The sequence below is a fragment of the Eleutherodactylus coqui genome, chromosome 4 (assembly GCF_035609145.1).
Source record: "Eleutherodactylus coqui strain aEleCoq1 chromosome 4, aEleCoq1.hap1, whole genome shotgun sequence".
Classification (NCBI taxonomy): Eukaryota; Metazoa; Chordata; class Amphibia; order Anura; family Eleutherodactylidae; genus Eleutherodactylus; species Eleutherodactylus coqui.
In genome coordinates, this window is record NC_089840.1 from 273591400 (window position 1) to 273608451 (window position 17052).

Below are 17052 nucleotides of genomic sequence, written 5' to 3' on the forward strand. Positions count from 1 at the left end.
GGACTGACATAATGACAATGCGATGTATTCTTATGACCAATATTATGTTATTTGTACCTTCCCAGAGGTAGATCTCTGATATTCCGCAGGGGCGGGCCTTTTATAGGCAGGGAAAGCAGGTCTTCCTTGCCTTCCTAGGGCAAGAATTCCTGCATGTTCTTTTTACAATAAAAGGGGGGAGTTGATGAAGAAATCTAATCCCTTTAAGTAGGCCTGGTGTCTTTAAGATATCATGAGAGGTCAGTATGACTTCTCATCAGCCTTAAATTAATTATAACAAGAAAACAGTTCCTAGAATTGCAGAGACTATGAGTCTATCCAGCTTATTGTCAAAATGAACACCAGGATCAGCGTGTGTGGGGGAGATGGACAATCAATGTGCAACAGTTGGTGGTCAATGTTCCAGAGGGTTTATGTTGGTGCCAATTCTTAAGTAGAGATCACACAGAGCCAGGGAGGAGTAATTTTGTGCCAAACTATATGTGGCTATATGATTTTTCTATGTAACACATCTTGTGCCTCCCTTTTCTATACATATTGTACTGCCCATTTATTTTATCTATAAGAACGGTGAAGGCGCAGCTCACCTCCAGAGCTGACACCCTTTGTCAGATCAGAACAATCTGTGTCATCTGGTTTATTCTAAAGGGTGTGGTCCTATAGGACTGTTTTTTTTTTTAACACCGCCTCAAACCCTCAATAACACTTCAGTGCTCAATTCCCTGTACTATAAAACCAATCTACAGTTGGGCTCTACAGTTCCATCACCACCCACAGGAAATATGATGACCTTTGTGGCGCAGAGTGCTAAGGCAGCAGAAATGCAGTCATAAGCTATTGCTCTTGACCTGAAGGTTATAAGTTCAATCCCTGAAAGGTTCAGGTAGCCAGCACAAGGTTGACTCAGCCTCCCATCCTTCTGATGTACTTATTTATGTTTTATCTTTGTATTATTATACTCTTATGTATAATATGTATATTATTATACATATAATTATACTCTTTTTCTCCAGATACACTGCACAGCCCGCCTCTACGTTCTGTACATCTTCAGGGTAGGTGATCCACACAGGAAATCTTTCAATGTGTTTCCTGTTGATGGTAGAACTGCAGAGCCCAGCTGACTTGGGCACAATGCACACCTCGCACAGGACAGATGCAAGACTGTATCTACATCAGACAAATGGGAAATGCTATGCTGCAGTAAAACCCCTATTCAACAAAGGAAAACACAAAATAAGAGGGACAACTAACCCTGCTACTAACTGGGAAAGATCCCTACTTAGCAGCAGATTGACCGCTGGGATAAGTGCGAACCTGCTGAACGCCTCTCGGCCAACTACCTGACCTTGACAGTAGGCATGGTAAAATACCAAATCACAGTATGAATAACCAAGAGAGAGGGAAATAAAATGCAACTTAACTAAAAGATGCACAGCAAACTCCAGGAGGATCTGGACACAGATCCAACCACCATGACCAACTGAACTGAAAGCAGGACTTATGTAGACATCCAACAACGACTGACAATCACCAAAACACCTAGAATACCAATACATATAAGCAGATGGAATAGCTAAAGTATGTATGAGGTATTGGTTCCTATTTGCTTAACCCCTTAGTGACGGCCCAATAGTGTTTTTACGTCCTGCCATTGCAGGATGTGTATGGAGGGAGATAGCGCCGCTATCTCCCTCCATACAGCACGGGCATCAGCTGTTTATTGCAGCTGACACCCGCGGGCAATAGCTACAATCGGCCGCACGGCCGATTGCAGCTATTAACCTCTTAATTGCCGCGGTCAATTCTGATAGCGGCATTTAAATCCCCCGAACAATGTTCGGGGGGCCGTACGGCTCCCTGCGGTGAGATTGGGGGAGCCATGCAGGTGTCATGGCAGCCAGGGGCCTTCTATAAGGCCCCAGGGCTGCCTTAGGAGACTGCCTATCAAGCCATCCCCGTGGGGTGGCTTGATAGACTGCCTGTCAAAAAACACTATGACGTAATGCTATAGCATTACGTCATTCTGCAAGAGAGATCAAAGCATTGCTGGTTGTGGTCCCCCCTGGGGACTGAAAGAAAGTGTAAATAAAAAAAAACAATAAAGTTTTACTAATTATTAAAAAAAAAAGATAAAAAAAGTTTTAAAAACTCCCCTTTTGCCATATTTGCAATAAAAGAATCTAAATAATAAAGCAAAGATATGTATTTGGAATCGCTGCATCCGATCTAGCAAACTTAATGCATTATTTACCCCCTATGGTGAAGTCGTCCGAAAAAAAAAAATAAATAAAGATTGCCAGAAATGCACTTTTTTGGTCACCCCGTCTCTAAGAAAAAAATGTAATAAACAATCAAATAGTCGTTTGTATACAGAATGGTACCAATGGAAGCGTCAGAACATACCGCACTAAATAAGCCCTCACACAACTATATTGCCAAAAAAGTTTTAAAAAATTATTGTGCACAGAAAATAGAGACAGAAAATAATTTTAAAAAATTAAATATCCTAAAAAAAAAAATACAAGTAGTACAGAAAAAAAAAAAACTATATAAGTTTGGTATCACAGTAATCATACTGACCCATAGAATAAAGTTATCATGTCATTTTTATTGCAGTTTGTGCGCCGTAGAAACAAGACGCACCGAAAGATGGCGGAATGTCATTTTTTTTCAATTTCTCTCCACCTAGAATTTTTTAAATGTTTTTCAGTACATTATATGGTACAATAAATAGTACCATTCAAAAATACAAGTCATCCCGCAAAAAACAAGTCCTCATACAGCGACGTCCATGGATAAATAAAGGAGTTACGATTTTTTTTAAAGGGGGAGGAAAAAATGAAAATGGAAAAAGGCAAAAAAGCTCCGTCACTAAGGGGTTAAGATACTTAAGCTCACAAGCCCATGAAAAGGGTCCTCATTGTCATGTGAGTCCCTATTCTAACAAGACAACTTAATCCCAGGAGTTCTACATACAAGCGGGTTGATTGTCTCAAAGGGAAGGCCCCACGCTGGAACTTAGATGCCTGTCTCACTGTAGTTGCTATACAACATATATGTTGAATAGGACACCGTTCACACACACTCAAATAGACAAGGGACATACACCTTGAACAGGGAGCTGATCACACCAAGTGTCGGGTCAACTACAGACACTGAACATGTTGCTGTTCACACCAACAACAGGGAATCCCACCCAGAACCTAATGCAAGCAAGCAACACCACAGCAGAAGATGCATGACTCCAAAAACCAAGGTTCAAAGAGGGAATGAGGTAAAATAGCAATAGGAATAAATGACCAGCGCCTTCTAGAAAGAGAGGCTGGTATTTATATGGGGCAGACAGGTGGTGATTGGCTGGTTGCAGAACTCCACACCAAGCAAGATAAATCATCCTACAGCTGTGGGAGTGTACTTCTGAAAGCCTATAGAACTAGGACTTCTTGTGTAGGTTCACACCACATACAGCTTCTGTTGACTATCACATGGTGTGAGGAGTGAGGAGAATCTTCCAGAGAAAAAATTAGTATTTTAACAATGGCATTTGCAGCAGTAAAGGGACTGTGAATTGGCTATATTTAGAGGAGCACTGGACCCTCCTTATCTGCTCCAGATTGTAACTGCAAGGTAGTGTGCTATGGGGTCTTATTGAAGGATAAACTCGATCAGTTTCTTCACTTTAAAGACTTTTTAAGCTCGGTAGAGTTCCTACATCACAATGTAATTGATAACAGAAGTTGGTCGTTGAATTCATGCTACTACAATGGTCCCGGCCCAGAATTCGTATCTTCTAGACTGAGTTAATCTTCTTTTAAGGTGGTCGCCTTTCAGCAATAGCTACCCTTGGGGTATTACTGTTGGCACTTCCTGATGAGGAGTAGTGGAAACATCATACCCGTATATTGTGATACACATAACTACATTGATGAGATGGATGAAGAGGAGACCCTGTAGTCGCTCTCAGTGCTGTAATAGGTTTGATTATCTCCAATGAAATTATCTTTCATTATCTTTCAGAGTGTGTCCCAACTAGTTCCACAAAGTCCAGGATCCTTATAGTTCTCTCCTCACTATTTCTACACAACACCTCCCAGCTCCCTCTCATCTCTAGAGGTCTGAGGTGATAGCTTACCATTTATAGAACACAAGCATGTAAGGTTTTACACATTTATTAGTCATTGGTAACATGTTTGGAGACATAATTCTATACATTAACCCCTTAGTGACCAAGTCAGTTTGCGCCTTAATGACCAGGCCAAATTTTGGAAATCTGACATGTGTCGCTTTAACAATAGAATAGCTCCGTAAAGGTTTTGCATATCCAAGTGATTCTGACATTGCTTTTTCACCACATGTTGTACTTCATTTAGGTGGTGAAAATAGTCCGATATAATTTGTCTATATAAATTAAAAGTGCCAATATTGGGAAACTTTTGAAAAAATTGTTTTTTCTCATTTTCAATTGTAATATATCACATATGTGCAAACATACTGTACAAACGTTTGCTAAGATATATATTTCCATCTGTTTACTTTATTCTGGACGCACATTTGAAAAACTTTTGGTTTTTTTAAACATTTAGGAGACATACAAATTTTACATTACTTTTCAGCATTTTGAGGGACACTTTGTTTTCCTGCACCAAGCTAAGATTGCAAAGGCTCATAGGTTTCAGAATGATAGATACCCCCACTACACCCCTTAAAACTACACCCCTTAATGTATTCACTGAGGGGGGTCATGAGTATTTTGACCCCACAGTTTGTTTTTCAGGAATCAATTCAATTTAGAGGAGAAAAAGTACAATTTCATATTTTTTCAAATATGTCATTTTAAAGACATTTTTTTCCCCTATAAATTTACATGAAAATGAGGATTTACACCCCAAAATGGAACCCCCTGATCTTATGTCTGGATGCACAATGGGGCCCAAAATGAAAGGAGTAATCGGTGGCTTTCAGAACATAGATTTTGCTTGAAGACCTTTTATGCCCCATAGCACACTTGTAGAGTTCTTGAGCGGCCCAAATCATAGAGAACCCCCACAAATGACCCCATTTTGAAAACTAAACTCCTTAACGCATTTATTTAGGGGTGTACTGCATATTTTGATCCCACAGTTTTTGAATGAATTCAAGCTAAGCAAAAGGAAAAAAATGGGATTTTCATTTATTTGGCAAGTCTGTCATTTTAAAAACAGCTTTTATTGTACAGCACACATATTAAGGAAGACTTGCACCCTAAAATGGATACCCCTGTTTGTCCTGTGTTCAGAAGTATACCCATTGTGGCCCTAATCTTATGTCTGGATGCACAACATGGCCCAAAATGAAAGGAGTTGTCAGTGGCTTTTAGAACATAAATTTTGCTTGAAGGCCTTTTTTGCCCCATAGCATACTTGTAGAGCTCTTGAGCGGCCAAAACTATAGAGAACCCCCACAAATGACCCCATTTTCAAAACTAGACCCCCAGCGCGTTCATTTAGGGGTGTACTGTGTATTTTTACCCTACAATTTTTGAATAGATCTAAGCAAAGCAGTAGGAAAAAAATTATGATTTTCATTTTTTTTGGCAATTGTGTCAATTTAAAAACAGGTTTTTTTGTACAGAACACATATAAATGAAGACTTTCACCCCAAAATGGATACCCGTTTGTCCTGTGTTCAGAAACATACTCATTTTGGCCCTAATCTACTTACAGGACACATCGCAAGGCCTATAATGGACAGAGCACCCTTTGGATTTCAGGGTAAAACTGAATTAATTGCAGGCCCCATTGCCCACTTATAGAACCATTGAGCGGCCAAAACAATAAGGAACCCCCTCAAATGACCCCATTTTGAAAACAAGACCCCTTAACGAATTCCTCTAGCTGTGTACTGCACATTTTGACCCCACAGTGTTTGAATGAATCTAAGCAAAGCAGAAGGAAACAATTATGATTTTCAATTTTTTTGGCAATTTTGTCAATTTAAAAACAGTTTTTTTGTACAGTGTACATAGGAATGAAGACATTCACCCCAAAATGGATACCCCCGTTTGTCCTGTATTCAGAAACATACCCATTGTGGCCCTAATCTACTTACAGGACCCATGGCAAGTCCTATAATGGAGGGAACACCCGTTGGATTGCAGGGCACAACTGAATAAATTCCAGGCCCCATTTGCCACTTTCACGGAATAAAAATTGACTCCCTAAAAATATCCCGCCCCTCCCACACACTCCGCGCCCTTTTAGACGTTCCCCAAATCTTAGATAAAAGTAAACTGTAAAGTGAACTGTGTGGTATTTCTGAAGACGGGTAATTACGGAGGCTGGTTGGGATGAGTACACGGGGTAATAAAGCCGGGGATACCCCCTCCTCTCATGCTTTTTGGGAGGTATTTTTTGACCCCAGTGGCGGGTATGGGGTGTAAAAAGTGGTGCTCCGTGAGTCTTTGTAAGCTTGCTTTTTATCACATGCGTTTCGGTGTGATAAAAACACCTTTATAAAGCCAATATCTTGGCTTGATAAAGGTGTTTTTGTCACACCGAAACGCGTTGCCTATGCCACTTATAAATAAAGTGAAGACTTGACCCACTTGCCATGCAATAATATTTGTGATCGGAGGGACTTTGAAGAGTCAGCACTTCAAGGAGGGGGCTTCTTGCTCTATACGTCCCCCTCCTCCGGAGTAAGTGCCGTTCTTATTTCTTGTTTATCTCGGATTGAAGACCTATTTGGGTTATCTTCTTGCATATTCTACGAGCACAAACCTTTTTTTATCAAAAACCTGTTGTTTGCTTCTTTTCTGGGGGCCATTCTCCTTGAGAGAAACCCCCATATTGTCGTTGCAGCTCTCCTCGACTATGAAGGATACGAAAATGCTAAGATGGATAACCCACCATTAATCCTTTGGCGCTATCTGAACTATTGTGGTTTTTGAATTTTCTCTGATGTATAAGAGGATTTGATTTAACTGTAAACATTTCCCACATTTAGGACATTTATAGTTTCTTCCCTGTGTGAATTCTCTGATGTGCAGCATGATACGATATCAGGCTAAAACATTTTTCACATTCCAAACATGACAATGGTTTCTTCCCTGTGTGAAATCTCTGATGTTTATTGAATGTTGGTTTCTGCGTAAAACATTTTCCACAATCAGAACATGATTAAGGCTTAACAGCTGTGTGAATTTTCTCATGCTTAACAAGAGCTGCCTTATTGTTAAAACATTTTCCACATTCATAACATGAAAATGGCTTCTCCCCTGTGTGAACTCTCTGGTGTAACAAAAGATGTGTTTTTCGGTTAAAACGTTTCCCACATTCAGAACATAAATATGGCTTCTCTCCTGTGTGAATTCTCTGATGTCTAACGAGATCTGTTTTATTGTTAAATTGTGTCTCACATTCAGAACATGAATATGGCTTCTCCCCTGTGTGAACTTTCTGGTGTAACAAAAGATGTGTTTTTCGGTTAAAACGTTTCCCACACTCAGAACATAAATATGGCTTCTCTCCTGTGTGGATTCTCTGATGTACAGCGAGATCTGCTTTATTGGTAAAACATTTCCCACATTCAGAACATGAATACGGCTTCTCCCCTGTGTGAACTTTCTGGTGTAACAAAAGATGTGTTTTTCGGTTAAAACGTTTCCCACAGTCAGAACATAAATATGGCTTCTCTCCTGTGTGGATTCTCTGATGTACAGTGAGATCTGCTTTATTGGTAAATTGTTTCTCACATTCAGAACATGAATATGGTTTCTCCCCTGTGTGAATTCTCTGATGTACAGCAAGATATGATTTCTGCTTAAAACATTTCCCACATTGAGAACATGAATATGACTTCTCCCCTTTGTGAATTTTCTGATGTACAGCAAGATGTGATTTCTGCTTAAAACATTTCCCACATTCAGAACATAAATATGGCTTCTCTCCTGTGTGAATTCTCTGATGTCTAACGAGATCTGTTTTACTGTTAAATTGTGTCTCACATTCAGAACATGAATATGGCTTCTCCCCTGTGTGAACTTTCTGGTGTAACAAAAGATGTGTTTTTCGGTTAAAACGTTTCCCACAGTCAGAACATAAATATGGCTTCTCTCCTGTGTGAATTCTTTGATGTCTAACGAGATCTGATTTACTGGTAAATCGTTTCTCACATTCAGAACATGAATATGGTTTCTCCCCTGTGTGAATTCTCTGATGTACAGCAAGATATGATTTCTGCTTAAAACATTTCCCACATTGAGAACATGAATATGACTTCTCTCCTGTGTGATCTCTTTGATGTTCAACATCTGTTCTGTACATTTTATTTTGTTTAACATTCTGTAATAAATCAGAAGATGGAACCTGTTTAGAAGGATCAGAGGATAGATTTTTAGTGTGAAGGGCTGAGGGTATATTTGGTGTAACAGCAGGCTCTTCATATGCATATTGTATGATACCAGGATCTTCCACTTTACAATCTGTTGATATCAGATGTCCCTCTGAGCTCCTGGTGTCGTCATCTGCCAAAAATGAAATGAATTTTAATATTTTTGAATTTTACATTACAATTATACTGATAGTTTATGACATTTGTATATAAAATGTTTGTACAAATTGTAAAGCTTGTATTAAATGCCAAATATTAAAAGGGTTTTCCCATTGACAGGAACCACAATAATGTGTAGAGCACTTAATCTACTGACAACCATCGTACTAGACTGATTATTTAGCAAATAAGTTTATTTTTTGTGTTTTTCATCTCTCAAATGAATTTAGTACAAACAGCTGCTGCTCTTATCCACGGCTCATAGAGCTAGTAAGGTTACAGAGCACAGGAGCTTTTAGAAGAAAGTATCACACATTATTTAGGTTTCTTGGGAGAGTATGAACACCTCCAGTTTTCATTCCATGGCCACAGGACAAACAGTACAGGAATCACAGAGAATTACAAGGCATTATGGAGAGCTTACAAACAGATTCACTTCCTTTTTCAAGCATGGAACATAGAGATATAAAGCCTCTATATGCTTCCTTCCTTACGTACTTTATAAATGAACCTAGATGCTCGCTGGTGCCTGCAAACTCCTCATCCATGCAAGTGAATCCTGTTTTTCTGTAAACCACCCATTCATGACTGGGGGAAATCGCTGATGTGCTGGACATTAGGGATATGTCGTCGATGGATGACCCAAACGTTTCTGATTTAATGGACGTTACAGATCTTAACGACTCCATATGGAAGTGAACCTTGGCATAATGATCTAACCTCTTCAGATACAGAACGGGTTGGACAGTCCCATCCTCCTTGGGTAACATGAAGAGATTGGAATAAAACCCCCTAAACTGTTCTGAAGGGTAACAGGGACAATTGTGTGTATATCACATAATCTAAAGCGTTGGCCTTTGAAAGATAAACTGGAAGTGAAACAGCAATCTTGAAGCAGGTGGAAAACTATGTCATAGCTCGAAGAGATGATCTCCTGAACCCAGATGTCTAAGAAATGAGCGAGTTAGGTCTCCCTGAATAGGGAAAGTCGTCCGCCCACTCTGGATGGCTTTGTTGGAGACTGCCATACACACGGAAGATTCAGTAGAGGCAGACTTGGAGTATAGTGGTTGGGGACACGAGGTCGGAAGCGGTTTGTAAGGGAGCCTTTGGTTTTGGTCTTGGAAAGATTTTTTACTATTCAAGGTTTGGAGGCTGGAGCGACAAAAGGAACAAAATTGAGGCCTCTACTTCTGTGCAGAACCATGCATGTATGGCTTTATTTTGTGGTAGATGAGAAATCTTACCACCAGAAGCTTACAAAATAATCTCGGCTAGTCACGAATTGGCCATGAAAATCGGTGCCACCTGGTATAAGTACCCAAGAGAAGGAGTCCTCCAGCATCCCCATAGACTGTAGCCACAAGATACACAGCTTCCCCTCCAGCAGGAACACCAAAGCTGTTGCCCAAGCTGTAAGGAGGAAAGCAAAGGAGGAGAAAATTGAACTGTTTCCAGTAGGGAAGCCTTCAAGCCACACAGGGGTTTGCCATGCCATGGAACATCTGGTAGGAGACTCAGAATAGACAGAGAGGTCCTGGTGAGGAGATAGGAGGGGAGTTAAGAAAGGTGGTTGTAGAGCCAGTGGTGCTGGTAGGGGGGGGGTGAGAATAAGCAAGGGGAAGGAAGAGAGTGGGGAAGAGAATACTTACCTCAGTGGAGAAAATATTCACGTAAATCGCCAAAAACCATAGAGCTCCAGCATTTTTTACTGTACTTACCAGCCTTTAGTTGGAAGGGAGTGCTACAAAAGGGGGGCCCAATATAGCTGATGAATCAGGTCTTCTGAGGGTTGAGCCAGCAACAAAAGGGTTAACGCCAGTCGGTTTGCTATCATCAATGGGGTAACCGGGAAAATCCTGAGCCGGCCCTGTAATCCCAGATCCGGAAGGATAACAACTAAATTCCATTGAATGAAGAAGTCTGCTTCCTATGGGCACTAAGATAAAACTGATTGACTGGTTTCTGCCGGAGGGCATAGCTGGTAGGAGGAGATAACACATTTTTTTGCTTAGTGCCCGCCTCAAAGTGGCAGTAGCTATATCCACGGTCAGCTGTGTCTACCAATGCAATGATCGAGAAATAAAGATTTTTTTATTAGGATTATAAAATATAAAATAAAAAAAAGCTAAAAATTGTTATCACTACATCCATAAAGGTCTTCTTAGGTCTCCCTCAGAAAAAAAACAATATGCAACGGAAGAATTGCATTTATTTTGGTCACTCCAAGAAAAACATTGAAAATCTATCAAAAAGTTATGTTCCTCAAAATGGTACCAATACAAAACTAAAGGTCACCCAAGAAAAAGCGAGCCCTCACACAGTCCAGTGAATGAGAAAAATAATGCGGGTAAAATATAGCATTAGAAGAATGTTACTTTTTCTTAAAATAGGCATTTATTTTTTAAGCATTTTTGCATATAAAAGAACTGTATAAATTGGCATCACTGTACTCGTACTGACCCTCAGAATAAAGACAACATGTCATTGTTACTGCACCATGAAGACTGTAGAAATGACCCATTTACACCCCCAACTGGAGCTGCTGTGGTCTTTTTCCAATTCACCCCACTGAAAGATTTTAAAGTGGGAGTACTGCCGGACGGTATTATTTGTGTATGCAGGTATTTTACTATATTGCTGGTACATGGGCCGCCCACGGATCTGTGATTGTATGATGTGGGGTGACTCCAGGTACGCATTCTTTCTACGATTTGGGACTGCTTTTTAATATGGATTTTTAAAAGGCTGCTATTTGGAGTCTCCATGTGCGGGACTGATAGTTTTACACTTCATGTTATTTAAGCGTCCCCTTAAGCATTTATTTCATTATGTGCTTTTCAAAAAAAATTTACATTTTCTTTGGCTGAATAAGGGAATATAGAGCTGAAAACCCCGACAACACAGACTCTTCTCTACATGTAGTCTCACCTGGGGGGTCATCTGTAGGAATCCCTTCCTTACACGGCTGATCCCCGCTCACATGTGTCTCTGTAGCATCAATAGGGATCGGATCTTCATCCAGTTTCACCAGCTGTGAAATAAATATTGTAAAAGTCATCACACAGTTGGAGAAGTCGTGTGAAAGGTTTTATATGGCCAGAAAAGGTCATTAATTAGTATGAGGAGCCGGAATGACATGACAGCAGTAGTGATCTGGGCCAAATAGCTGCAGGTCTCCTGTATAACTTCAACCTGTTGCTTCTTTATTCCAACCAGAAGTCTCCAGAACCAGAAAATAGTGATAAGATGCGGAGATCTAATGTCTGCGGTCGGCTGTAATCCTGCCATCTCCAGCTTTCTCATTACACAAGTATCAATCATATAATAAGCCTGAACATAAGACCTTCCCAGCCGTCCTACAGACCAGAGGGGAGATTTCATGAGACCTTCTCTCCATCTACCTGATCATCCTGTGGAAGAAGAGGATGGGGACATCTCTCTGCTGCTGTTCTCTTACTGGATCTACCTGCAGAAAACACAGACAGCCACTGAATTCATTCTCTACATACAAATAATAAAGGCCGTGTGGATTTAGTCCTGTCTATTACCTGGTGATGAGGGGGGCTGGTGGTCCTCCATCATGACGTCCCTGTACAGATCCTTGTGTCCTTCTAAATACTCCCACTCCTCCATGGAGAAATAGACAGTGACGTCCTGACACCTTATAGGAACCTGACAACACGATGATACCATCATCACCCAGTCACATTATACCTCCATAGTGTTACTGTACAATGTCCCAGCATTCCCAGCAGTGTCACCTCTCCAGTCAGCAGCTCAATCATCTTGTTGGTGAGTTCTAGGATCTTCTGCTCATTGATCTCCTCCAGTATCAGGGGATGAGGTGGAGGCCCTGTGATTGGGCTCAGGGGTCTTCCCCATCCATCAGACACCGAGGCCTGACAGCCATCACTAGAAGTCTTCTTCACTACCATGTAATCCTGTTTATGGGGAGATACATCCATAAATATCCCTGCAGACATTCCCAGAGTCCTTCATGTCTCCAGTTATGGCCAACAATTATTAAGATTCTCCTCACATCTGTGTTCATCATCTCTGTTGTTCTACTCAGTCACAGGAGCAAAAGAACTAAATTATCAGTTTTTGCTCTGTTAGATGACAGACAATAATGACCCCCAACAAACTCCAATTGCCTTATAATAGATCTGTTGTTTTTTTGTCATTCTGACAAAAAAAAATAAAAATAGAAAAGTACAACCGCCTCTTCTTTTTTCCGGCATTTATGAATGAATCCCCAGAATCTCTCACCTCTCCTGTAAGCCGGAAGAGTATCTCTAGGGTGAGGGTGAATATACTCTCCGCCATCTTGTCCCTCTTCCTATCCATCCTTGTTGAGTCAATCAGGAAAATTATCTGATAAAGAAGATATCAGCCGAGGTTCCTAAATGGAGAGAAGACGAGACAATGTAAACCACCCCAAATCTCTGGATTATAGGGGATCCAAAATGTGAATGTTCTAAGTAAGAGAAATCAGGTAATCTTGTGGATGTGTTAACTCTTAATTTTAATTGCTAACACAACTACAGGATGTTATAGTGTACTTTTGAACCTACTCAAGGTTCTTCCTCAGGCTTAAATGGAATAGATCCGAGGAGGCATATAATATAGTGCTTATAAAATATATATTAGATACACACACACACACGAAAAGGCACAGACATGGTGTGATCAGTTTGCACTGCAAACCATACCAGAACAGCATGATAAGCTGTAAATGAGCAAATAATTAATTAGTCCACTGATAAGGGATCAAATGTTTTATGGTCTCTAAATTGGTATTAGGGGGTCACCAATTTGCTCCAGATTTCTCATATTATTCACTGATGCAAAAATCCCCCTCCCAGGTTCATTCCATTCTTGAGAGTATCCAGGATGGTTACAAGCTTCTACTCCCAAATTCTTCTGTGATGCTGAGGTTTAAAATTGCCTTTTAATATGGCAACTTTCATATGTTCTATGTTGTGTCCATGACTAAGAAAATTCTCTGTCTTTCTTTAATTATGTGGCGATGCGATCTCATCCTTGCTCTAAGTTTATGTTCTGTTTCTCCAACATAAAGGCCTACAACAGGACACTTACTTCACAGGATCAGGTACACAACATTGGATGCGGAACATGTGAGTGTCCTGGGATCTTATAGTCCTGCTGTGTGTTGGGGATTTGTATCCTGTCCGCTGTCAGTACATGTGAGCAGGTCTTGCAGCTCCTTTCCTTACACGGATAAGTTCCTTTTTGTGCGTCAGAGCACAATGCGTTCTTAATTATCAAATTTCTCAAATTTGGAGGTTGCCTGTAACACAGAAGCAGAGGGTCCGGGAATATGGTTTTCAGATGGTCATCCTTGTGTAGGGTACAATGGAGTTTCTTTTCAGTTTTCCTTAACACCTCTAGATGTGAATTGTAGGTCACTACTAGGAGGTACACAATTGTTTTCTTCCCTTTCTGTGTATTGGAGTAGTTGATTTCTGAGTATCCTAGTCATCAATTGAGGTGGGATGGTAGCCCTGATTTAAAGATGTTCTTTTAAAATGGTATAAATGTACTTCCGATGCCATGGAGTAGTTAACGGAGAAGCAGAGCTCTGGTACCTCAGCTCCAAAACCAACTCACCCACAGCTGTTGTTGGCTCCCTGTGCTTTACCGCTGCACCACTGACTCGGGAGGAAGAGACAGTGTCGCTAACCACCCTCACTCCATTACTGCCTGGCCGCATGGCACCCCCGCCATCTTAGCACCGCTCCTGACCTGCAAGAGAGGGGTTCAGAAGGGACGCACAGCCCAACGAGGAACGCTGCGCACTTCAGCTGCAGCCGCTGAGCAGATCCTTGCCTGAGAAGGGGACCTTTTACTGCAGGCTTCATACTATGGGCACAGATAAGAGCTACCGGTATTAGGAGAGCAGGGCAGTGGTATAACACGTGCTCCCTCCCCCCTTGAGCAGCGGTGGCCATCTTATGTGCACCACCAAGTTAAAAAAAACAAACAAACAAAAAAAAACCAGCACATATTTATAGGGGTGACAAGAAGAGTCATATCCAATTCTCCCACTATAAAAGTGCCACAAGCCACGCAGATTAACACACTAAATCTGCACAGGACTGCTCTCTGCTCCCACCCCCCACCCTTCTGCTACAGATTAAAGAGAGAGGAAAAGGTTGAAAAAGCATCAGTTTATATCAGAATAGAGGTTAATACGTGGCTGAGCTAAAAGCCAAATCCAATTATTTTACATAAAAGATCGGAATTTTCAGGCAAACGTGCAACAGTATACAGAAATCTACAAACTATTAAACCTCTCTATGGAGGAGTTTGTAATTAAAATGGGTCGTAATAAAGTAATGCAAATGGAGACACCTGCAAAAGCCACAGTTAAAGCCTTGTTCTAGAACGAAAATGTCTCTAAGGAGGATCCCCTTTAAGTGCCTTTTTCCACATCTTCTGCACCGCCGGTCCACGAAACCCACACCATGCAGAATACAGCAGCTCTCGACTATACGATTTTAGCAATCGAAGCAGCAAAACTAATTTCCCCGGATTTACATGAGACTTTGGCAGCCACGGTGGCCAGCTCACTGCACGAGCTCTGAGATACGGTGTCACAACATGCCAACACCCTCAATTGAATATGAACTGGAAACAATATCCACAGACCATGGACAATTTGAAAAATAGGTCCAGACGTAGCAACCTGCGTATTATTGGGGTCCCTGAAACTTATCTACAAAAAGACTTATGCCAACTGTGCGTAGCCACGATCCCCAAATCCTTGGGATCACACAAATGTAAAGTAGAGCGAGCCCATCGTTTTGCACCAGATACGCGCTCAGCACCTACTACGCAGGCCTCAAATACCAGGACACGCCCGAGACCCACAATAGTAAAATATTTGGGCTACACAGACAAAGCCCTAATTTTGTGAGACTTCAAAAGCCGTAACAATTCACTGGAGATTGATGGTCACAAAATTCAAAATTTTGCAGACTACTCGGCCAAAGTACAGCGCAAAAGGGAAGCTTTTTCACCAATTTGTTCAGAACTTTATAAGAAATAACAGAAATTTGCCCTGCTGCACCTGGCAGTACTGAAAGTATTCTGCTCTAATGGTGCCACTTAGAGATGAGCGAGCACCCAAATGCTCGGGTCTGCGTTATTCAAGCTTTTCGTAAAATTCAAGAGCTCTACTCCAGTAACGGACCCCATTGACTACAATGGGAGACTCGAACATTTTTTTTTCTTGGTTTCTCTCTCTCTCCTCTCCCCTGCCTGCCAGACAAAAAAATTGCCATTGACACATGCTAAGTCATGGCAGGGAGGGGCCAAAACAGGCACGTTGTGGCAGGGAGGGGCCAAAAACTGGGGTGGGGTCAAACACGCCTTGACGAACACGCCTTGATGCTCGTTCGAGTAACTAGCACCATCGAGTGCGCTAACACTCGAACAAGCATCAAGCTCAACAGAGTATGTTCGCTCAATTCTAGTGCCACTCTTATCTTTCATGATCCGGAGAAAGCAGAGCAGGAATTAAAATTGACAATACCCAAAGGAATGCCAGAGAGATGCGGAAGACGCACCTCCCCAGCTACAGCAGGAACTGGCACAAGGACTACCCAGGCCCCTCGGTCGCACCAAAGGAACAACGCCGTAAGAACGAACCACCACTTACTGCTCCCTCCTTTGAGGCCCTACGGCACGGTCATGAATATGTGATACTACAGGAGAGACACTTGAGGAGAAAAGTAGTCAAGAGAGACTGTTTTAGGACGTTTATTTCAATTATCAACTTCTATATTTCATATGTTACATTTTAATAATTTATGTTGTAACTTTTTGGAGTGGAGAGAAATATTGTTTATAATTCTAGAAACGCAGCTAAGCTCTGTTTTATTCCACATCATGATCCACAAGGGAACAGAGCAAGAACTGATGTTATAAAAATAGTTATGGTTGCCAACGAGTGGCCCTAGTTAAATTCTGCTCCTAACCGTTACTTATGAGGTAGAATTAAGGGAAGTCAACTCATGCGCTCTTATTTTGGGCTTATGCTAAGCATTTTACGCCAAGGGAGAGTGCATCTTCCCCACCTGCTCCTTCCATCAGCCTAGTACCATGATGGTGAACCCATGACACGCGTGTCAGTGCTGACACGCGTGGCCATGTTTGCTGACACGCAGCCGCAGACAGAGGATTATGCGGCCGCACGCGGAGAACCAGGATGTTTCATCCTCGGCTCTTGCACGGCCAGGTGCAGTAGCCGAGGATAAAACATTGCGGTGGGTAGACGCTTTGCGCCGGAGGTCTGTAGGCCAAAACCACAGACCTCCGGCACAGAGTGTCTAGTAGTGCCGGGACTTCCGGTTAGGCCGCTGACCTCACTTCTGGCTGGCGGACCTTTTAGCCGAGGAGTGCGCAGGAGAAGGGATCTGGAGGCCATCTTAGCAGCAAGCACCAGCAACAGCAACCAGCAGCATCCACCGTCATCCACCGTGAAGGCACCAT

At 41.7% G+C, this 17052-nt stretch overlaps 1 protein-coding gene across 1 annotated transcript in view; it reads right to left on the reverse strand.

Moving 5' to 3' along the window:
- LOC136626704 (uncharacterized) overlaps positions 1-17052 on the reverse strand; it is a 244542-nt gene that overhangs the window by 153965 nt on the left and 73525 nt on the right. The window contains 6 exon segments of the mRNA XM_066601717.1: positions 1485-1542; positions 6762-6852; positions 6995-8506; positions 11464-11566; positions 11937-12001; positions 12084-12207. Of these exon segments, the coding sequence (XP_066457814.1) occupies positions 1485-1542; positions 6762-6852; positions 6995-8506; positions 11464-11566; positions 11937-12001; positions 12084-12207 (1953 nt within the window).